At 40.5% G+C, this 25,533-nt stretch overlaps 1 protein-coding gene across 1 annotated transcript in view; it reads right to left on the reverse strand.

Annotated features, from left to right (window-relative positions):
• cachd1 (cache domain containing 1) overlaps positions 1-25,533 on the reverse strand; it is an 84,670-nt gene that overhangs the window by 26,215 nt on the left and 32,922 nt on the right. The window contains exons 3-8 of the mRNA XM_010748876.3: positions 19,714-19,862; positions 11,040-11,146; positions 3,839-3,965; positions 2,417-2,561; positions 1,750-1,966; positions 1,425-1,574 (exon numbers count right to left, since the gene is read on the reverse strand). Coding sequence (XP_010747178.2) covers positions 1,425-1,574; positions 1,750-1,966; positions 2,417-2,561; positions 3,839-3,965; positions 11,040-11,146; positions 19,714-19,862 — 895 coding nt within the window. The remainder of the gene's footprint in view (positions 1-1,424; positions 1,575-1,749; positions 1,967-2,416; positions 2,562-3,838; positions 3,966-11,039; positions 11,147-19,713; positions 19,863-25,533) is intronic.

A 25,533-nucleotide genomic window follows, 5' to 3' on the forward strand; every position in this document is an offset into this window, starting at 1 on the left:
GATCAACAAAAGATGAATCGATTGTTTCAGCCATTCATCCAACAAAAACACAGCAAACATTTGCTGCTCCGAGCAAAGTTTCTCCATTTCAGGTGATTATAAATATAATATTTTGGTCACTGTCATGTAAAACTATTGGAAAACATCATTCTGAGCTCTGGGAAATTGTAAACACACTGCAGCTGACAGGAGAGCAGTTTATTCAGGCTACCATACACTGTTTTGTTGAGAGGTGTGCATCTCATCAACACACACACACACACACACACACACACACACACACACACACACACACACACACAGTACATTATACTGCCAAGGGACTGCTGATCTCCTTGAACAATCAGCACTTCACATTTGGCAGGGGATGCAGGAAATAAGACATATACACACACAGACACACACAGACACAGTGGGCCTTTCAGCTGTGTGCAACAGCATCGGCAACAAAACAAATGTTTTTTTGGATATGCAATGCTAATAAACTCAGAGGACGGTAGATTTCTGCATCCTTTTCATCATGGAGCTCTTTAAACAGCCAAGGTCCTCTGTCAGTCACACACAGAGTGAGCAGTACAGCCTTTGAAGTCTCACTCTCTCCTCTCTTAGATGTACCTCATTTCCATTCTCAGTTGCAAAAACAATTTGTATTAATGGTGGACTAATGCATGCGCAGCAGACGTGAGTGTGTGTTGCAGAGAGAGAGAGAGAGAGAGAAAAAGAGAGAGAGAGGCTGGAATTAGAGGAGGCAGATGGATGGACAAGGACAATAAAAGAGGAAAAGGAATCATACACAGCACAACAACACATACACACGCACAGGAGGAAAAAAAAGCCTTTGAGGTTTCTGAGCACCTCTCTAACCTTTAGTCTTTTCCTGAGCACATTATACCCAAGAACATAGAGAAAATATATCTACAGCTCCCAGCAGAGCCAAAAGACAATGAAGCTGCAGATATGTGCAAATTAGGACTAAAATAAATAAATCAACATTAAGATGGAGAGCTGGGCTTCTGTTTTAAACACTCAAGTGAAGTAAAACTATTTATACAACTAAGTGTTGTGTCATGTGAGATAACCTAAAAGGCTACAAGTCTTCATTCAGTGTATTTTAGATAAGATAAGATAGAGATTTATTTATCCTGAGGGAGATCGTTATGCAGTGGTGGCAGGGCAAAGCAGGAAAGAGTATCAGATATCCACAAAATCCAAAATATACACAATGTAACAACATAAACATAAGGTTCAGAAGTTAAGTGCTGGCCTCACTCTTAGTTTAAGTGCAAGTTGTTTTTGTTTGGATCTTATTTTTCAAAAACAAATGTATTAGATTGTTGTTGAAAACTGAAAATGGGGTGATAATGGTATTTAAATAGTCATATTTTCAGCATAACATTCATACGAGTTAAATACGAGTGACCTACCATTCATGAGAGCGTAGGTGAGGATCATGACCGAGTTGTTGAGGTGCCGGTTCTCCTCTCTGACCACACTGAGCGTCGCTCTCTTCTCCTGCTCCGATGACTCTCGAGACGTGATACCAGACGACAGGTAGATGATCACCATGTCTGTGGCTGATAGAAGACAGACACATCAGATCAATTAATATCAAATAAATAAATAAAAAAAAGAGGCTTAATTATGTTGTAAAAACATGTCCATAAAAGAAGAGCTGGCATTGATCACTGAGGCAGCACACACATTCCTGATACGCAGTGCGACCACAGTTTTACAGTGTTGTTTTCTTACTGGTGCTCTGTTTGCAGAGACTGCTGGTGTTTCGGAGCAGCTGGAAGGCCTTCTGGAAGCCCGCTGCGTGCTGTGTGGCTCCATCAGAGGCCTTGATGTTGGAGATGAAAGTGCTCATCTTCCTTTTGGTCTCACTGGTGGCCGGAGAGAGCAGACTCTTATAGCACTGGTCCAGAGAACAGGAGCGAACCGTCTCTGCCACTGACAGAATGGAGATCTGAAGAAGAGTGACAATGAGATTAAATGAAAACAAAGTTAGTTGGAGTGTCACTTGGTTTTCTGTAAACCTAAATATGAGTTTTAAAAAACTGATCAGTCTGTCACATCTGCCTTGATGGATTTTTGCCAAGGTTGGATGGCCATCTGGCATGAACTGCCTGCTTACAGGTCGTGCCAAAGCATTATGACTGGATTCAGGTCCAGACTTTAACTGGGCCAATCCAAAACATAAATTTTCTTCTCACTCAGCCATTACTTAGTTGTTTTGCTGGAATGTTTGGCATCATTATCATGTTGCGTGATCCATTTTCACAACTGACAGCTTGAGATGACATACTGGGATTTTACAGTATTCCTCAGAATTCATAAATCTCTGGACTATGTGGAATTGTCCATGTGCTGAGTATGTAAAGCAGGTCCAGATCTTCACCTATTCCCTTTCACTAACCTTGTCATGTTCATCTATGGCGTTTAGGATGACCAGTGCAGAGTCCCTGGCGATCTGAAGCTGAGTGTCGGTTACAGATGCTCCGTGGTCCACCATCACAACGATGTGTTTGGACTGGGGACGCACCGCAGACACATACACAGGCCTGAAAACACACACAAACATGCATGTATAGATCAGACACCAAAGACAGTATGAACACATACTGTAAGAGTGACAATAAATGCTAAAATAAACAGATGAACACATACTGTAAGAGTGACAATAAATGCTAAAATAAACAGGGAGACATCAGATTTAACAGCAATAACTATGGAATTACAGAATGTACTTTTTCCATGAGCTTTCCAAAAGTAGCACCGTGACTCCGCAAGTGCTTTGTGCTAACAAAACTTTGTCCTTCTCTTGTACCCTCTCCCCCGCCCTCGTCTTTTGTGGCTTTTGTCAGATTTTCCTGTTCTTGTCCAGTTTGCAATCAGCTACAGTTTTCATCATAATGCTGTTATTTTTGGTGGATGTTCAGCACCTTCTGCATTTCACTCCATTGTTGCTAAGTTACTTATCCAAAACCATGTGTGCATGACTACCTAGAACCCACAGTGGGAAGACTTTAGGTGTCAAAAGTTAGTGCTTATGTGCCTTAAAAGATCATGGCGACATAAAAAAAACTATAGCAACTTAATTAACTCCCTTCTAAAGTATTAAAATCCTCACAAAAAAGAAAAACACATGACTCTATCATGGATCTTCAGTCAAAGAAGAAGACTATGTGCACATTGTCTGCCTGCTGTTGGCATAGTAGGACTAAAATATTTGGTGTATGTGTTAATGTATGTGTATTATCAGCTTGGTGGGGTACAGAAGGGTGTAGAGGGTAGGGGGGTCAGCGCCTGCATGTGTGTGGTCTGCTGGACAAGGACACACAGGCTGGAGAAGGGGCGTGATGGACTCACAAAGCCTCATTCACACTTGAAGCAAGCCAAGAAATGTCATTTCTCTCATGGCTGCATGCCAGCTCACTGACTTGAACGGCAAAGGGGAATAAAATCTCCCTGAAAAAATGCACCGGGGGAGACAAAAGAATATCGAAAGAAAAGAGAGGAAGAGATGTCTTTCAGCTGTGGCCACACGAAAAAACCCACAACACTGGAGGTGTGAAATTCCAACAGGCTTTAGTGGTAAAGAGCCACATTCCTGCCAAGGGCATGTGTGGTCAGGGTGTGTGAGGGCAGCATGCCATCCATGTGCCCTCTGGGCTAACCCACAGCGAATGATGGAGAGGAGGGGTGAGGGAGAGGGCACTTTGCAAAGTGAGTGATGTATAATATGTGTGCATGTGTGTGTGTGTGTGTGTGTGTGTGTGTGTGTGCGTTTTGCAGACTTTGAGCTCCAAGAAAAGCAGACAAAAGGAGATGTCTGTACCTGCTGCGGTGCTCGTAACTTCCTTTGCACTGGAACTTGTGTGCAGGGAAGACCGTGAAGATGCCCTCCTCTGAGCTGAAGTACTGCCACTTTATCCCCGGGTTGGACTTCAGGTTGTCTGCCAACACTGTGGGGAAGAGGGAAAAGGAGAAGAGAAAGATTAAGGAAGGAAAGAAAAGTAGTCAGAACGGAAAGTAAAACATATGAGTCAACAAGGAGTTTAGTTCTTTTGAGAATATCTCTTTGTTTAGATTTAACCTTTAATGTTACTGAGAACCTCTTCCAGGAAGGAGACCTTCCACGTTCAGACGTTAACTATGACTCCTGTGTGAATCAGACCGGGTGAGAAAAACCACTCATGACAAGATCAGTCCAAAACACACATGTGATGAACTGGTACTTGGAGCTATGTGACTGAATGAAAATACTGATACACAATTATAATGGTTAAAAATAACAAATCTAACAAATGAATTTGGGTTTGTTTGTCAAGTTAACACAGTCTGATTAACTAGATTGTGAATCAGAAAACAAATCAAATACACATGAGTTGGTTCTGTCAATTGTTGGTCTACTTAGATATAAAACTGGTGTGATGCGCTTTTAGATCAGTCTGATCAGCTACAACATTTAACCACTAACATATTTCCAGTGAAAGGTCCAGTGTGTAGGGTATAGCGGCACCTAACGGTAAAGCTGCAGATTGCAACCAAATGAATACTTTCCCACATCCCACCCTCTCCTTCCAAGCATGTCAGAAAAACTCGCCCTCGCTGTGGATATAAGGGGGCTCATTATAAGACAACAAAAACACAATGGTTCTTATTTTCAGGTGAGTATACACTAATCAGTATATTCATTATATATTCCATTCCTGTCAATAAATACTACTCAAACTTACATACTGGACCTTTAAGAGGGGTGTTGGTCCTCTACGGTTGTTCTCATGCTACAAGAGTGTTGGAACATTGAATTATTTTAAATTATCGCGCACAAACTTTTCTAACTTGTCTGCTTTCCTTCTGATGAACATGGCTGCACTGTTTTCTGTTACTGGCCTTTTAGCACCTAATTCAGCTCTGGCATGATGAGGAACACATTCCTGTCTGAGTGGGCATGAAGCACACACATGTAAATGAAATCCCCCGTTCACATCTCTCATAGAATAAAAGCAGTTCGAACTGCTTCACAGTTCAACTTACTTTTGAAACATACAGTACATTTCTTTCATGTGGATAACCAGATGTTAATTTGTGTGTCATAACTGTGACTGCAGTGCAAGCTGAAATAACAAGCTTAACTAGAACCTCTGCAGAGACACTGAGCCTAAGTATTTGCTCAACACTAACAGACAGTTTTTTTTTTCTTTTACTGGGTCACAGAGTCAACAGTATCTTCACAGAGATCCCATCACAAAGCCGGCAACTTCCTTTCCGCTTTCTGCAACACAAAACGGCCTTTCACAAAGAGATGGAGGGGGAGAGGGGTGGGGGTGAGTTCGAGAGACACAAATAGAAACTTTGGTCCCTTTACCAGGCAAAAACAGAGACAGAGGGGGAAGAAACAGAGCGTAGCCTTCAGAGCAGGCTTTATTAAAATACCATGAACAATAAAGCAAGTGTTTTCTTTTCTTTAAAGAGAAAAACAAAACAAGTGAACACGACAAATATAGACTGACAATGTAGCAGAAACCTTGTTAGGATGCAAATCAGATAGCAGGTTAAAACAGTTAAGATGCCCAAGCTATAGGGCTTTTAAAAAAAACATTTCCGCCTGAGTTTATGAAATGTATTTAGCTTGAAATCAATCTATAATATTCAGTCCGACATAACATGTTCTAAGAGGAAGTTTGGTTTGATTTAGTCAGGGATTACAATGTTTAATTTCTTACTACTAATAAATATTCATTGTGGTTTCTGCGGGTCATTAGCAGCTGTGCGCATTCACAGACTATTTTGCCATTTAGCTGACGATTTGTTATTCTTCACATGGAGGTTTCCATGGACCGGGTGGGATTTCAAATATCTTGTTAATTAAATCTATGGCCTCTGCCAGACATGCTAACTGCCATTCTTGCATGTCATCTGGATCTAAATAGTACCAAATGTGGTTCTTGGCATGTGATCACATTGAATTAATCACCTGTTAATCCCGTTTTTTGACCCTTTTCCAACCTTTCAATATTACAGGCCAAAGACTTTTTTTTTCTAATCTATGAGAGGGGTGGAAAATCAGATGTGAAATATTCAACTAACACAAAAATCCAAAACACATTAAATATATACACAAACAGGTTTAAAAAATTAAGCTGGATGAAAATCAACCAACTGCCAAACATTATAAACAGCATCAAAAATTCACCTCTGGCTACATGCACTTGGCAAAGAACTTTTTAAACACTGCAGGTTCTTGCACACCACGGTCAACCATTATACATCATTCACTTCATCCATCTCTGAGGCTCCTATAAACAGGAAACACTCAGTTGTGTTGACAGTGGAAGAAGGGCTCTATATACATCTGTCAGGCTACAGTGCTCCACTCTGCCACCGATGTTTAGATCTCTCCAGAAACACATGGACAAGACAAGAAATAGGACCCAAATGACACCCATTTCCCATCCAATGATACCACTCACTATTTGTAATGACCCGCTTTGATACATCTGTATCTACATCCTCACATAAACACGTATGTTCAGCTTTAAGTATCACATGTTACGAGAGAATGATAGAGATATTGCAAAGATATCTGAAGAATTTACTCACACAAGTGTATCTTCATTCTGACCGACTTTAAAAAGCTCAGTGGTAACTCTCACTCTTCTTGAATCTAGGAAGTTATAAATCAGCTCTATATACATTTAGCAAAAAATATGGAAACATTAGAGCATAACTTTTTTTTTTTTATCATGTGCGACTACGTAGATAAGTCTGCTCTGCTCTGTGAGGTCATACTTAGTACAGCGATGCTTTAGGCTAAACGCTAAAATTAGCATGCTAAGAGGCCATCTTAGTTTTGGATGTTATGGCACTAAAAATTCTGAGGGGAACATGAATTTCATGGGAATCCATCCAGTTTCCACAGTGGCCCATGTTCTTCTTACGTCACACTCAGGGTGGGAAGCTCAAATGTCATACTACTGTGTAATAGCCTATTCGCTAACATTAAATAACGGCTAATGGTAGCATTTAACCACTTCCTAGATAAGATTACTGTTCGATAGGGTTACGTGATACTACATCATTAACCCTGAGGTAAAACACACTGGATGTAATAAAGCTCGCAATGTAACGTTAACCATCTTCATCGTACCACCAAAATGTTCTGGTTAAGTTAGTAATGTTATATGACACTATGCTCACGGGAAAATATTTTGGTGTAATGTTTTTCCCATCATATCATGTAACAACTGTCAACAGGCAATGTTAGCTATGAAGTGGCTGAATACTAACGTTAGCTAATGAGTTAGGAAATGTGTGTTTTTTTTATCATGAAATATGGCGGGAGATATGATTTTCACTACCCACTGCAGAGAAAAATGGTCAACAAAATGAGCCTCACATGATTTATAACGTGTAGGAGGTTGTAATTTATTTGAGTCAAGTTTAGTTTAAGTTCTGTCAACTTTATGCTAATCAAGGAAAAGCTCTGTAGCATGACAAGTTAGGATTTTGTTAGTTGGATTTTCTTTTGTACTTGCATTCATTTCTGGAGTTCTGGTTCACTTTCATTTCATTTCCCAGCTTGTCAAACACATTGCCAAACGGTGAATACAAGTCGACACATGAATGTGTTCCAATTTGGAGTTGAAATTGTTGTAAAAGCTGGAAAATATAAACTTATCTACATGCACGCACATACAGTTTAGCTCCTAAAACAATAGACCTTTCGGAACCATTCAAGAGGGTTGGAGATAAGATGGACAGAGAGAATAATGGAAATTAAAAGTGGCATAACATCTCTAAACCAAAGAAATTGATAAAATTGCACAGGAAGGAAGGTTGCAGATAAAAAAAAAAGGCCTGTCATATCTCATCTACCTGTCTTTTCACTCCTAGCTGCTGGTATCACTATTGATGACTCCCACATCCACTATCTCTCTTCCATCTTCCCCGTCCTCCCAAAATAAGTAAAATGGAAGATGAGAGGAGAGATGATGGAAGGAATACAACGCAGTCTTGCTACAATTTCTCCATTTCAATCAGATCAAACCCCTCCTTTCTTCCTCTTCATTCATCATTCTCTGCCTCTCAATTATCCCTCCCTCCCTCACCCACTCCCGTCCTCATTCCCCTCTGTAGCTGCTTGTTTAGACTGGGTTGAGACAAATGGATGAGAATGAATACGCTGGGAACGTGGGGGTCAAGGAGGGCTGAGTGTGAGGGACAGGGTGAGGAGAGGGGAGGCGGAGGGGTAACTTGAACTCGCCGTGACTGGCTTGTAAGGAAAATAAAACCCAGCCGATGGTGATGTGTTATGAATGGCAGTCATTATGAATGGCTTGCAAAGAGAGGAGCAGGCTGTGATGTCTGGAAAAAAATACCAGGGGTGTGGGGCAGCAATGGGACGGCAGAAATGATCATGACAAATGATGTTGGAGGTTTCCTTCAAAAAAGGAAGGAAGAGGGCGCAACTGCAATATCCAAGGTGCAATGGAGGAGTAAGGCCGTATTCAGACCAAATCAGGTGGCCACAGGGTTGTGTAGTGGTGGTGGTGGTGTGGTGTCTATTTACACTGAACATACCTGCTGTGAAACAATCAGAAAATAACTTTTTATTTCGCTGATTAATCGGCTTTCTCGATACTGGCACTCCCTTACTCTCATTCACTGTTTATGTTTTAAAACCAATGCTCCCTCTCTCTCAAACCATATTCCATATATACTGTCAGCTGGGCAGATAGTTGAGCATGCTTGTGTAACTTCTTTTCCCCCTGTATTCAGTCACCTTAGTGCTCTCAACAATCTCTGCAAACCAAATTAGGTTAGGTTTAAGTATTAGATTAGGAATATATATGTTTAAGTCACTGAATTGAAGATGTTCAGTTGGAGCACTGATTAGCAAGGAGGGAAGCACTGCCCGAAAAAGACATGGAAACACAGTCCTTCCCTCTGGTAGAAGAGTTTGAAGCTGCATTTTTATTTGATTTTGGCTTGTAAAAACAGTTTTTAAAGCAGAAAACTGCAGCGCTTGACCATTTTTGTAGAACAATTTGGGGCATTTGAAAACTTACATGACCTTACATGCAAATCTTATAATAATTGGCAGAATTTGCTTCAGATCTTACAGTCACACAATCACATATTCCTGCAAGGGAACTGGCAATGATTTTACAACGTCTGACTGAAATTGGAGGCTTCAGAGACGCAAGGAAAGTGGGACAATGTTACGGGAAACACAGCCTGTAAGTGTCACAAACGCCAAAGGAACACAGCACTAACCAAGCAATGGCAACAGAAGAGAAAAAAACAGCAGGGGAAAGTTGGCCTTTGTCCGGTTTTTAGTCAATTCAGTCCATTTTCTTCCTAATCAAATGCAGGCCGACATATGTGGTGCAGACGCATGTGGGTTTTACATGGCAATGTGCTCATTCAATCTGGAGCCTGAGAAAATGTATTGTGGGTGAGTAAGAACACTCAAGAGGTTGGGGTTCCATGTATGGACCATACAGAAGACTTATACGCCTTATTTTTGTGACAACTGATGCGATTTCCATATGAGGTAAAGTGAGGACAGAAATGAAAGAACTGACAAAGCCCTTAACAACAAGATGATAAAAACATATACAACCTGAATACAACTGCAGACATAGTTCAAAGTCAAGCAGAGCGCATTTGATCTCAGGCTATAAAAATAATTTCGAAATCAAAGGTAGGAAAAAAAACAGGAGAGACAGAAAAAGAAAGGGAAGAATGTGTGAGTGAGGAAGCACAGGAACGATTGTAAAAATATCTTGTTAGACATGCACAGCTAATTATTTCCATCTCAGATCAATGTCCTCTGCTTTTAAAATTTCAGAGGATAAGAAGCATATAAAAGATAATACAGCTTCTTAATTAAAAACTAGTTGCCATGGCAATTGCTGTTAAATTATTCAGCATTCAGCATGCAGTCTTCAGTAAAAGAAAAATCCAAAGTATGGCCATGTTTTATTTGTTAATCCAGGTCAGTTGGTAGGCTAGAATAGCAAATCCTTGTTGCTTGATCTGGTGTGTGTGTGTTAGAGTTGCACGATACCCACGGTATACACGGTACCCCGCGGTGCCAAATGGTTACGGTTCCTATTATACTAGAAATTCTACAGGATAGTACTACCGTGGATTACTATACTACTGGTGCAATCAAGTACTGCAACCGAACTACACAGCTGCTGAATTGATTGGCTGTTTGCCTGATGTCCGTGGCTGGGTCCACCTGTCTGTTAGCTGATTGGCTGTTCGTGTGTTTCTGCCGGCAAATACAAACTCTATGAAGACAGCTCCGCTTCGATAGAAACTTGCTTCAAAACAAACAACAAGCTTAAGTTCTGTCTCGCGGCACGAGACGACACACTCACCATGGCAGAAGCACCAGGCCTGAGCGGCGAGTCTGCCACGACGTCTTCGTTAGTTGCACCATAGATATACATAGACATATATACATAGACGCCTCAATGAGCAGGTTGGTCTGTTGCTGCGTTACGTTAACGTGTCCGCCATATAGGATGTGGCAGATCCACCCCTTAAACTAATAAAAGGAAATGGACTGAACTTAATAAAGCACCTTTCTACAAAGTTCTTTAAGTTAATGCCTCTTATACACCCATTCACACACACACTAATATATCTGGGAAACAAACAGGCACCAAAAACAACGTATGTAACTTTTAAAGTGATGATTATAAATGTTTACTACTTATGTTTAGGATTTTGCTAATTTTGCTCAAAAAACCAAACTCATTTCAGACTTGTTTCAGTCTCATTTTTACTTCACCAGTATTATGTTTATCATGCACCAAACAACATTAGTAATTAATAAGTATTTATAACTTGTACAAATACATTGCAGTTAACAAAAATAATAATATCAATAATAAAACGGCTGCAGTATCGCGATAATACCCGGAACTGTGATACTTTGTCTGGTATAGTACCGTGGTTACTCATTTTGGTATCACAGTGTGTGTGTCTGTGTGTATGTGTAAGTGTGTCTAACAAACCTGAGTTGAGATCCCGTCCAGGGTTGAAAGCTCGGCTGTTAACGGTGGGGGAAAGTCTGTCACAGCAGATGGTCTTGGAGACATTGGTATTGAAGTTTCCATCAAACCTAAAGACACACAAACAAGCAACATTTAAGAAATTTATAGAGCGTGTCCGGCTCATTTGTTGGTGGAGCAGCTCTGCCTTGAACAGATTTACTACTCCACAGCTTTATATCCAATAAAACCAACCTCGCAGGTTGTTTGCAAATACCTCTGACTTCACAGTAATGATTTAACGAAAAAAAAAGAAAAGAATTACACAAATGGCGAAAAAATCTACGTGAAGCCATGACGTGAATCCAATTACGTGAAACATCTGTTGAAACTAATAGACGCTGCTTATTTTATTTGAGCTGAATTGTATTGGTGGCTATATCATCTGTTGCCCAGATCTCATAATAAAGTAGAAGTTATAGCAAGTGAATAATATTTTCCATGGAAAACTGCTTGAATTCTGGTTTTCTCCCAACAGAGCTCATAGCCAGTTCCCTGAATACATCTGAATGTGATTGTAGGAAGGGCTGTCCACTCAATCTGATGATTCAAATCTTCCCAATTTATATTATCAGTCTCTTTGCCCCCCCACGTGTGTTTGTTTTTGTCACAAGGTTAGGACACAAAAAGGAGATCAGGAACTCTCCCCTCTATCTGCAACCTGAATGAGCTCATAATAAACTAATGTTATGTTTAACCATATCGCTGGTGCTGTGACTGGCCCATACATGGGTCATACAAAGATGCGCCTCAGTAATGCAGTGTTGTCTTTGAGTATACACACACAGAAGAAAAAAAAAGACACGTGTTGCAATCAGCACATCTTAAACACGCAGGTTTTTCTGCAAACATCTTCACACATATCATTTTTCAGTAATATGTTTTAGTGTTAAGCAACAGCGAGTTATTTTAAAACATCTTGCATGTGCGTGTCAGTGGTAAAGGCTGGTGCATATCTCTGGAGTTAAGAGCTGACAAAAGGCGAGGTATGCAGAGGAGCAGCCCGTTCTGCACTGCACCAAGCCTGGGTGCTTTGATCCTTACTAGCTTAGCAACGTACATATGCACATGTAAACACGATCACACATGCTACACACTCTCTGGCTTTCCCTCTGTCTTTGCAGACCTGGAACTGGCCCGGTTTGATTGACAGGTGCTGTGATGTACAGGCTGTGTTTGAACTTCTCCTTTAGAGTCCCATAAGGGCAAAGTCATTACCATTCTCCTTCAACCCACTTTGCATAGAAGGGGTGGGCACGACGCTCAGCAAAATGTGTGCCAGATAAAAAATACATTTTCAGCCGCTTTGAATTCCACATCAAAAAAACATGTGAGAGAGGGAGAGGGGGAGAGAGAGAGAGAGAGAGAGAGAGAGAGAGAGAGAGAGAGAGCTGCGGCTGATCAGACGTCTTAATGAGGGCAAAAAAAAAAACACAAGCTCGAAAACAATAATAAAGCTTAATTTGATTTACAGAACATACAGAATAATTGTGCAAATCCGAACTCGTACCCTGAATGTTCCAAACTGAGAGCATAGTGCTTTACATAATTCGTCCACCAAATATGCATATTAATAATGCATTGAAGGAATGCTTGCTTGATTATCATAGCTCCCAAAAGGGATTGTTCTCTATGCCGTAATTAGAATTAAACCTGAAGACAATTCAACATCACCAGTAACGGGCCTGTGAGCGTCCTTGGGAAACTAAAATTTGTTGACTGTTCCTTAATTTTCGACTGAAACCTGATATTTGTTCTTTTGCTTTTAACGTATGTTTAACCCGTGAAAACTGAAATATACACAATGCAGCACAGGGAGTCTTGCAATAGAAAGAAACAGTTTTGGAAATCCAAATCTTCAGCGTCTCATGGCACAGAGTGAAACAGACACCTCTAAATAAGGCAGCACCTGCCGTGTTCGGCAGTTACCAGTCATCCACTGTTTATAAAATCCATTATATTAAGCTGTACCCAGCAGCATGAACCACGTATATCCACAGAGGAGGCAATCATACGGCATTCAAAAAGCCCAGTGAGTACAATTACCTTGAAGCGGCTGGCTGTTGTGCAAGCTCAGACGTCAAGAGTAATACCCTTTCTAATGTGTTTGCAATCCCTCAGTGAATAGCAGCAGTACAGCAGCCAACATGCTAGCAGGAGAATGGAGAGTGCTTAAAGAAAGCTCACTCCAAATAGATTTGATTGTGATATCAATATGCAGAGTGGATTTCAGAATCCTCTTTGGTGTCTGCTCTTAATGGTGGTGGACAAAATATTAGTAATACCTTTCAAAATCATGCAATGTGAAACCTCCACTAACCAAGGATTTATTGCAAGGGTACTGCAATGAATTGCATTAGTCTGTACAGCTATGCATAATGAATTCAAAACTCAGTCAGGAAAGTTATGAAAGTGTGAAAATAGTGCCTACAGAAATGCAATCTTAGCTGGAATAACGTCATTGAAGGAACTTGTTACCATTGCCGGTATGTCATGCTTGGCATCCCTTCTATTCGCTCTTTCATTTAGACCCTCACACTGCTATGCTGTGCATTAACTAGGATAAGGGAGGATCAACTAGGACTAGAGTGGGGGTATCATTTAGGATTGATTACAGACTGGGAAAATGGGGCCAGAGCCCAGGGGCTTCTGTCATTGGGGCCCTCACTCCTGGCTGACCTGAGGGTGATGCTTGTAGTCAGAGGCCTTTAGGCTTCACAAACTTAAAATGATAATAATCACATAATCACGGAGGTTATTCTGCCACCACTCATTAGCTACAGTTGAATATTCTGCCAGCAGCAACCACTATATTGCCACACCTCAATAGCAATTTAACTGGCACGATTGCTCATTTTATTAAAGATTTGTGAAAATGTTGACAAACATCTGCCTAGCCCTCTGAGGCAAATATCACATTCTGAGAAACTGATAATTTACTGCTGGATTAGTCTGAGAACCCATCGGCTTCATCAAACGATGATTTAGCTTCTGGGGGCAACAGCCTATGTTATTGTTGCTTCCAGTGTAGCCTTGAGATACATTGATACATGAGAACGACGAGAAAGACACGTTGGCTGATCTCAGCACATAAATGCAGCTAAAAGACACTTGCAAATAAAAGGTTGTCATCAAACTATAGCCGACTGGTTCTGAGATTGCATTTTGGTTAATTGCCTCTTTTGCACTCCACACGGATAGTTTTCCTGCACGCAACCAAAGCCCAACCAACCCAAACCAAAGATAAAGAATAAAAGACAATTCAATCTTTTGAAGGACTGTGGACGAGTTTCATGTGTTGCAGACTGCATATGTGTACAGTTTTCTCATCATAGGGTTCTGTTCTCGAATTGTGGTAGAGCTGCTCACTCTTGGTTTACTTGTCAAATATTCAGCTCTTACAGCATTGGTTAACTTCAAAGAGTTTATTTTATTTGATAGATTATGAAAAAATGACTACATTACTCATGCTGGAAATGATGTCACAACTCTGGCTTACCAATATTCACATTTATGCTTTGGTCTTTAATAAGCACTAGATTTGAAAAAGAACCTACTGCATAACTGTATGCGCCGAGGGACAATAACACTGAAGAAAAGATAAAAAAAAAATTCAGATTAAACCACAGAACTGTTTAGTTGAAGACAACCTATTATTATGTGACCAAATATTTGGTCGTGTAGATCAGACCTTTAACAGATGTGTTGAAAAGTACTTTAACATGTTCTTTATATTTAATTTGTAAAAATAAACACACATTATTTTATTTTAGTCAGTGGATTATGCATTTTGGTTGAGGTATCAGATGAAAAGTCTGATTGAGTATGCAAGTACTGGAAACCAGACAGTGGCATCCGAAAGACTTTATCACTGCTTAGGATTGGAAGGCAGGTGAAAAAGAAGGTGCGAGTATATTAAGAAGAGAAAACAGATGAACAAATAAAGGAAGGAAGGAAGGGAGGGAAAAGTTTAAGGGAGGCAAGGATGGAGCAACAACGAAGAGACGGTTGAAGAAAGAAAGAGGAAGAGTTTGACATTAACAGAGGCATGTAGAGAGAGGAGTTCTGATGGTGGCCCAACATTTACACCTGTTCAGGTCACTTAAACAAACCCCCCTCAACCTGCTTGGTATTTTTCCATCTCCATCTCTAATGTGCAAAAGGTATCATCATCACGCTGAATTAGCAACCAGAACATCAGTTTGATCTGAAGCTCTTAACTCTGAGTAGCTGCTCAGTGACGCCACATATACTCTTGATGTGGACTGTAACTCTGCCAGTAGCTCAGATAGTGAGAATTCCTCTGATGCAACAAGAGCTCCCTGTATTAGCACCATGTTGTCTTTAATCTTTATGTTCAATTTATGAGCAAAGGTACTGGAAATTATGCAGTGTCACCCCTGATATGATATTACTACATATTGCATAGCCATCCTGTGCTCACTGGAGTGAAGTTAGGCAACACAACATGCATATAATAATTTTAGTTGAAAAACCTGCAATTAATGCATTGAATATTAATCATATATTTGCTTTGTGCTAAGAGTTGGATCACTTTTTAGATGACCCACGTCTATGTTGTGTTGGACACTAATTGGACAACAATAAAATTCCAACTATGTTTTCGTGACCTTTCCATTAAAAGGTCCAGTGTGTAAGATTTAGGGAGCTACATTTGTTTATATTTGTCTATAATACACATTATTATGTTTTAATTAATGTATTAGTGTCACCTGAAAATAAGAATTTTGTTTTTGTTACATGAGATTTAGCTTTTTATATCAAACTAACAAACTAAACACTGGCTTTAGATGGGGCCTTTCTCTTTGAGTGTTTTTCAGCCACCATCATTTCTCCACCATGCTAAGAAGGAGAGGGTAAAAGGAAAGTGTTGCAACTACTCTGCTAGATGGCAATAAATCCTACACACTGGTCCTTCTCAAAAGATCAATCCCAAATACAGAAGTCGCAACTCTTATGGCATTGGAAATCCTGATTCATGATGCTGGATCAGTATTTGTCACAGACAACATTGCAAAATGTCGAGATAGTAGTTTATGTGAAGCTGCACCGTTAGTGTAGCTTTGAGTAAAATACAGTATCTGGACAACTGGAGGGATATCAGGTTTGGAACACACATTTATGTTTCCCTCGGGATGAATAGTAATATCTCTGGTGTTCACTTTTCATCTAGTGCCATCATCACCTCAAAATTCTACATATTTCTTCAATACTCTGGTTTATGACCAAATAACAGCAAAGTCTTGTTTGAGTATACAGGTGCTATTGAGGCCAACCCATGGGAAAAACGCCAAACTTTGCACTGAGGTTTAACATGATGCTGGTCAAACACTGCGATGTGGGCATGCCTGCAAGCAGCTAGAGTGGTCCGGCCATCTTTAGGGACAACTTGCCATGTCTCGTTTCCCTCTACCTTTCCTCTTCTACCTTTCTCTTCTTCTATTCTGACGCAACGGTTGTTTATTGCCCTTTTAAAAGAACACAGCATCATATGAAAACCATTTTTCCTGGCACAGTCCGTTTACAGCTGATCTCTTCTAGAACTCGCGGTGAAATGAGACTGTTAAATGCCATCTGGGCTGCTCCCAAGCACACTTCTCACTTTTACAACCGCATAGCAGTGGAACTGTTGAAACGAACACCTGGACACTGCATGTTAAAAATATAAACATACAAAACACACAGGCGCACACCGAACTCTACCAGTCACAGATATTTGCTATTTTCAGGTACAGCCTGTCGCTGGGAGCGAGCAGTGATTAAAGCATACCACTGGGTGCTAAGCATTGCCCTTTGTGGCCTCCCTGTGAAATGATAGCCTGCTAGCTTGATGGCTAACAGACATGGACACCCTGTGAACCACCTGATCCCTCCTCTAAACTGGCTGACCTGACTGAGACCCCCAGAAAACAGCTGATGCCTGAGACTAATGAAGGGCACTCTGATGTGGACCACAGGGAAGTTGAAGTTTTGGCTTGATTCTGGCATAGATCCTGTTCAACCTCTTACTGTCCTTTTTTTATTTACTTCTTCCGTTTAAGAAGAATTGTTGAGCCTTTTATATCTACAGACACTGGTAGGAGTTATTTCATATCAGATATCAGCTAGCACACATATAAAGGGCTTAATTTGTGCCGGATCCTGCCGGAACAAGATCCGGAACCTATTGGATCGGATCCGGCACCTCCTCTGTCAATTAACATCTGAAAATAATTTGTGTGCAGGGGCGTCTTCATGGGACGCTGGGGAGATGTTCCCACCACTATTTATGATGAACAATTTTGTTCCAACATATAACTATTGTGACCAAAAATGCCCACATAATCAACCGAAACATCTGAAACAATCGGGTCGGGGTGACTTTGCCTGACTTGCAACAATGTGACTGATATATCGGTTATGCGCATAACTGAGCAGTGCTCGCTGAGCAAACTGCAGACATCCAGAGAGGATTTCTTTGATAGGTCCACTCCTCGTCCTCCATATCATATTCTATCATAAATATAGCCTAAAATACGCCAAAGTTAGCTGATCTGTCTCATACTCTGCGTGCACCTTTCACAAACCGCACCAGCTGCGGTCCAATTTGCTTTTCTTTTTTTCTGCAACAGCTGATCAGCTGTTAATTATCATCTGGAGCGCAGCGCATATCAGGCATATTGAACATCACTGTTTTGGACGTTAGCCTACTGTCCTCAGAGTGAATGAGCTAAAATATATTATTTTTTCTGTTATTATTTTGTGATTACAAAATATATCACACACCGAGATATCCGCTCCCTGCATGGCTAGCAGTGGAGTAGATGGACCATGTGTGAAATAGTAGCAGGAGAACTCGCGTCATTTAACATACATACATACATACATACATATATATATATATATATATATATATATATATATATACACACACACATACATACATACATACATACATACATACATACATAGACACATACATACATACATAGACACATACATACATACATACATACATAGACACATACATACATACATACATATACACATATCTGCAAAAATCACTAAAAAATCTGAAAAAACTACATTTCTTATCATTTTTACAGTTATACAGAAGCCATATCAAAGCCTAACTTAACCCAAGCAGCGCTCGGTTCAGCCATATCAAAGCCTAACTTAACCCAAGCAGCGCTCGGTTCCTCGGCTAGCTTCCCTGATGCTCAGTGCTCAGGAAGAGTGAGCTAAATTATTCTACATACTGCTCCTTAAAGAATCTTATGATCCTGCATAAACACACAAAAAAAAATGAAAGCGAGAGAAGCTCCATGCCTCTTTCCTCCCCTAAGGATCATCCTTTGAAGTTCAGGGATCTGTCAGACTCAGCTGCAGTTTGGTATGTCCACCCCCCTCCCCCTACCCAACACCACCACCCATGTGACTCCCCCTGCATCATTCCATCCTTCCTATCAGAGTCTTATATAATCTTTTTTTTCCTCAGAAATTTCTGCCTCAAACCATCTTCTCAAAGCTGTAAATCTATGTGTTTTTAGGCCTGAATTTAGAACACACGTCAGGGCATAAACACAACATGTCTGCGTGTTAACAACTGTTGCATGTATGTACAGTATGGCATGTGCATGACTCGGCTACAGGTGGCCAGTGGCCCTGAGCCAGGCAGACTCCTCTAAGCACGACTGAAGAGAAGACAGGTGACCTTGCGGCCTGTGAAGTCTGCAGTGCGAAAAACTTCAGAGGGCAATAACTGGTTACATCGGCTGATAAAGGGGAGGGAGATAGACAGAAATGGGAAGAGATGGGGGGTGTAGAGACAGCTGCTGCTCTGTAGATTAGAACTGAAAGCAGCTCTCTCTCTCTCTCTGAGCTCAGCTTTGAACTGTGGTTCTGCCTGCTGGAGTTAGTGACTGGCTGAAAAACTGGGTCTATATAGGATGAGACAATTCTAAACTCAACTCAACACTTTTATCATGTGTGGCAACCTTTTCACAAAGTCCTGTGGCTTATTTTGGTCCCCGAACTATATTTAAAAGAAGCACAATGAAGATAATGTGCTGAAATCGACTTTTGTGTCACATTGTCATTAATAACGTTGGTACTTGTGTTGCAAGTGGTTTAGAAGTTCTGAAATTTCAGGATGAAATCAAAAAAATCTAGTGAATACGCCTTGATGCAGACGCAGCCATCAAATCTCCAGGCTTCCAAAAAACGTCATGTCTGCCTTCCTGAGCTCCCAGAGCCATAAAACATTTTAATGTCAACTTACACTGCAGCACAGCAACAACTGGCACAACTACTGACTGCCTGAATAGGTTCTGAAATAAGGGTAGAGTTTTAAAAATGCTGCCAAATGCTGTCAGAGCGTGCCAGTACTGCTCAGGGCTGTAAATTATGTGATGTAATCCATTGGTTATCAAAACATGTTTAAACACAGCAGAGATGGGGATTTGCGTGCGTGTGTAGTTCAAGCATAAAGCAATGTATAGAGAGCGGAGTGCAGGTGTTAACAGCGGGAGGTGGGCTTACAGACGTAGAATGAACCTCCTGCAGAGGTTTTCGTTATGAGACAAACAAAGAAGGAGCGAAAAGAGTGTCTCTACGTGTCAAAGAGAAAGTTACTCACTCCATCATCGATGCAGGTATGGAGCAGCAGTCCTGGATCGCCGTGAGTGGAGAGGTGAGGTGAGCGGTGTACGAGGCCTCCACCACCTGTTTGTTCCTGTTCACCACATCCAGGTAGCGGTTAAACTTTTCCCGAATCTTTTTGGCCAACTGCACAAGGGAAACACAAACACAGACGCAGATAATGATTAGTGTTGACACCTAAATTTATCTCTCACTTCCTTTTTTTTTTTTTTTTTTTTTTAACATCTGCAAGACTGATCAACGACCCTTTTATTTTCCAGACTAGACGGGATGTTATCTTGCCCCCAGTCTGCCTGAAACCTGGCAAACTCAAGCTAAAAGTAGCCAAAAGATAAAGAATCTCATCAAGGATCTACACAAGTATGCACACACATGCAGATCAATACTACTGATATCTTAATAAGCCTGTTCAAAGACTACTCTTTTAGTCATGAGACCTTATTAAAGTGGTGATTACAAGTTGGGTTTTGTTAACTGGGGTTGCACATTAAGAGCACATGTTTGTGGGAACAGTGTGACCCTGGTGACACAAGAATACCATCTGCACCACTGGTTTCCTAACTTCAGTGTGTTTTAGGGCTAAATATTGTAGTGAAGAGCTCAAGTTAAATAGTTCTTTATAGAGTTGCAAAATTCTGGGAAACTGGAATTTAATTTAAACGTGAAATAAACGTGAATTTACAAAACTGAAGGTTTTAGAACCTGGACCACACTTTAAAGCCCAGAGCACAAGACTATTGAAGCTACACATTCGAAAGGGTATTCATAGCTAGCTGATAAGTAATAAATAAAGCTATAACTAGCATCATTTAATTGACCATTTATGAGGCGATCTTATCATGATGCTAGATTACCCCCAATTACTAAATTACTTTTCATTTCCAGCCAATTCCCATAAATGTCCATAATTTCCCATGTAAAGTGTTTTCACTTTTCCATTTTAACTTCCCATGGAACGTTTCTGGAAATTTACCAGAAATTTTTCACCCCTTTGCAACCCTAGTTTTTTTTATAGGCTTTTTTTTTAACAAGCATTAAACACACTTGTTTCTTCTTTAGTTTAAAATTTCTGATGTAGTTTTGTTGGTATGTTTTGTAATGAAACATTTTTTAGTGACCAGTTCATGTCTATAAAATAAAACTCTAATAAACAACACCATATCGCTGAATAACACACATCAAAGTGGAAAAACTGCAGTACCACCAATCATTACATAAGGACACATAAACCTTCAACAGTTTATTTTTAAGCATTTCCATTCATTGTTCTTCCAGTCCTCTCTACTGTTAACTCATTATAGTGGTCTATATGCATGAATAAAGAAACTAACCTCAACCTGCTTTTCTCTTATGACATAAAAGCTTTTTCTGTCTTAGTCACGGCGTCCTATTTCTGCATCATGTTTCTGTTTCTCACCCATTACTTTCCTGTTTTTTTTTTCTCAAATCTTTTGAAGGTTTTTTTCTTTGCTGCTTAGTGAATCCTCTTTCTGTATTTGTACTGCTCTCTTCTCAAACAAGCTTCCTTTCACCATTACTTCTGCCTTCGTCTGTCTATGTTTTGAATATAAATAGCTAACTTCTAAATTTATCCCTCTTTCGTCAACAATGACATGACTGATTCTTAAATATATATAGACAGTGTTCAGATAAAAACAAATGTTTCCACACACGTTCAATCAGTTGTGAACATTCACGCATACATATGTACAAAAAGACAGTTCAATAATCACAAATGTAAAATCCATCACTGTGAAAAAGCAGAGCTGAATAATAAATGTCTGAGGCTGGAGAACCAAAAAACACTCCATTTTACAGACAGCACACTCATTATTCAATATGAAAATCCACCCTAGAAATTAGGGCCTGAACAAAACTGAATTTGTAGGGCTGATGGCGAGATACACAGATATTAGGGTTTTAAGAATTCAGATAAATAAGGTAGGAGAAATAAGGTCCCTACAAGTGTGGAGCGAGTTTGTGTTTTATGGTGTAATGTGCCTTTAAAATGTATGAAAACAAAAAGGAACAGGAAGGAGAAAATGGGTGTTTCTAAACAAAGGTAAAACAGCCAATTCAATCAGTTTTTACTGGGGCCCTTAATATAGGCCCCTGGACATGCATACATTATACTTTGTCTTTCTTCCTTTGGTTCTGGTTGAGCACATATCTCACAGGGCTCTTTCAAAAATCAGGTTGCAGCTCCTTTGGGGAAGCTAATAACCAGCTCTGCAGCAGCCTCCTGGGGGACATTAATAAGCAGCACACCACCAGCCCTTCACAACAGGTTCCTGTTCTTGCTTTCTTTTGCCAAAATGCCTTGAAAGGATGTTATGGGGAATTGTGAGGAACTCCCATCCACCTAATCTGATGTGAGTGTGTGTGTGTGTGTGTGTGTGTGTGTGTGTATAATCGGTTACAGATTCTCCTCTAATTTGAAAACACTGAACACTTGCTGATAACAACAGAGAAACTTGATAGATTAGATTTTGGGGGAGTACGAATGCAAAACACTGCCTGATGATGTATGGCATATCCTAAAAGATGCAGTTTGATGATGCTGAGAAGTGGGAGTTGTTGTCTTCATTGTTAAAGAACCACCAATGACGATAGAAGAAAAAAAAATATCTTCACTCTCTGACGCCGGAAGTTATAGCAAGTTATAGCAACAACAAAAAAAGCAAAGGGTAATGAGGATACAATGCCTCTGACCAAATGAAATGAAAATTACAGCCTTCTTTGGGTTTGATTCAGTGGATATTTTTGTATAAACTAACATTGTTTTGTTCGACCTTTTATATACTAAGCTCGTAGGCGAATGGGCAAAATACTACTTTAACGTGAGCTGGCAGAATCATGACCACTCAACTGAATTTGACACAGATGGGGTCAATTTTTACTACTTTTCAATCAACTTTTATTTTACTTTTTCAGATTCAAGGGTTCACAAGAAATTGCAAAAACTTTCATGTGTGCATTGATGGCACAAAAGTGAAAAAAATAGCCGTGATCTGAATACTTTCCGATGCCATTGTAAGTTACCTACACAGCCTTGTTGAATACAGAAAAAAGGCTTATTTCCACAGTAACTGGACCCCCTTTGTTCACATCCCATAATTACCGGTGCCTGCAAAAGGGCTGTGATTCAAGCCAGGAACAGGGAAATGTACCACGACCCACTGACCGCTTGTACACCTAATCAGCCGGCCGCTATTCCTATTAAGGGTTTAACAGGGGCCTCAGGCACAGCCCACAATTACTGCTACTCCACCACAAGGAACACACACACCAAGACACTGACATGTGCGCTCTCACACACGGACATGAAGTTAAACACACAGATGCACGCACGCACACACATTACAGTCCGTGCATGTGCTGCATGGCAATTAGCTGCAGTGGACTTTGTATTAAAAAAGGGGGAAAAAGGGCCAGTGTTCGGCTGAGGAGTGTTTCCATAGCTGGGGGAGAGCAAGGGAGGGAGAGAGAGACAGAAGGAGAAAGTAAAACTCAACTTTTAACAGGGTGACTTAAGAGAAACCAGAAACGTCAAACCGTGCAAGTTAAAGCTTCGGTTACAGTCTGCCACAGTGCAGCCAAAGCAAACCTGCGCTCTGCAGATTAACCACACTCTCCAAAACACAGGGCTCCTCTCTCCACTCTCTGACCCATTCAACCAGATTTTAGGGTTTGCAGCACCCAGTAGGTTTGGCCAGCCGCAGAACTGGAGTGAGTGGAACGAGTGCACCCTGAAGTCTTGTGTTGGGACTTTCGAGGTTTGCCAGCCAACCTTCAACCGCAGTAGTGTTTATGGCAAGACTTACTTTAGCGTGCCCGGATGAGGTTAGTATTGGGATAAATACTAGTCGAGTTCTGCAGAACTAAGAAACTGGGAGCACACAACAGACTGGGACAGTAGAAACTTTCACATGTCTTGCTTCTCCTGAGTTTCTTATTGAATTAGTGCATTTTCACTGGTGTGAGAAGTGGACATGTTGCTTCCAATCATGTCAAAAAGGGTTTATTAAACTTCCATACTGCTGACTTTGTTTGCTCTACCAATGGTGATGCAACTATCCAGCATGATTTGATAAAGTGAGGAAATGTAGTTTATTACAGAAAAAGAAAACCGCCTGCTTAGAAGCCTGTGATAAAAAAGCATGGACTTCATAATGAGACCATGAGAGGAATTAAAAAGTTGTACTTCTAAAATATCATTTTGTGGAATAAACATTAAAAAAGTGTGTTACAACAAGATTAAATGAAGCTGAAAAAGCTGAAAAACACTAACTGTTTATGTGATGTCCAGCTGAGGCTGTGGAGTGTTTTAAGTTTAAATTTCACATGTTCATTGGAACTGACGTGTTGAGCAAAGATGACTGTTCTGGCATGTTGTAAGCATTAGTGGTCTTACACGTATGTATAAGCTCAATGCAGTAATATCTGTGCTGCATGAAAAAATGTTGAAATAATAATAACTTGAAAGAAACCATTTCTGGTTGTCCTTTTCCTTCCACTTCTTAAATGTCATTGGGTGAAGGCTGCACCTACCTGTGCTGAGGCTGACAGCCACTCCCAGCAGACAAAGATAGTGAAGTGAGACTGTACAGCACTCTGCCAGCACCTAATGTGGGTACATTTTTTTGATAAACTTAGCTGACCTGTGTGTGTGTTTGTATTAAAAGGTCCAGTTTGTAAGATTTAGAGGCGTCTATTTACAGAATATGGCAGAAATTATGTTTTTATTACCTTAGAATGAGCCTTTTATATCTACAGACACTGGAATCAGCTATGTTTCTACAGTAGCTCAGAATGGACAAATGAGGCACTGGCTCTAGATCGGTCCTTTCACGTTTATTCAAAGCCACCATAGTTTATCCTTCATGCTTAGAAGGAGAGAGTGAGGAGAGGTTGTATTGAGTTAGTTACCACAGATTCGGCTTTCTGCTCCAATGTTCTGCTCCAACCAGAAAGACACCCTGATGTTACAGTAGAAAGCCAGTACATCCAATTGTTTGAGACATTTCCCTCTCAACCACAAATGTCAACCTCGATGGAAATCTGGAACAGAACCGGATTCATCTGCTGAGAGCTGAGTGTTTGTACAAAATGTCATCACAATCCATCAAATACTTGTTGGTTGACTGACTCGGCCGTTTCTTAAGGAACGTGAGCCAAAGCACCAGGTATGACCAATCCATGGTGAGGATGGATAAGTGTAGTAGTTTGAAAAGACATATTTAATTAGCTTCTTTAAAGCTAATGGCAATTCTCTTTCACAGGAGTGGCCTCGCCAAGATAGAACTTTAATTTGACACATTTGATTCTTTGTAAGTGTATCCTCTGTTGAACTGACAGATCAGTCCTGGATTCCAATCATTTGATTTGATTTAATGGATGATATATTGGCTGCATGAAGCCTGATCCATTTTCAACTCTTTATTCTAGCAGCACAGTACTCTAGAAGTGTCAACTGTCAAACAGGCATATTACTTTGTTAAAAAACAACCCATCGCTAACACACAGCATTGCATGTGTGTGAATGGTGGCCCAGCATGAAAATACTGGCAGCCAGCAGTTTCCCTCTGACAGCACATGTCAACGAGTGTAACAAGCAGAATAAATCCATAGAGTAGACTGAAACAAATAATAGACAGGGACAGACTCAACAACAGAGACACAAGAGAAGGAGGGATTATCGTCTTTACAGAGGGACAGATGACTGCGTCTCTCAATAATGAATTTCCAGAGGAGAAACTAGTGGCTCCTCTCTTGTAGCCCCTTACCCTCGCTCCCT

Source organism: Larimichthys crocea, chromosome XVII (genome assembly GCF_000972845.2).
Source record: "Larimichthys crocea isolate SSNF chromosome XVII, L_crocea_2.0, whole genome shotgun sequence".
Lineage (NCBI taxonomy): Eukaryota > Metazoa > Chordata > Actinopteri > Sciaenidae > Larimichthys > Larimichthys crocea.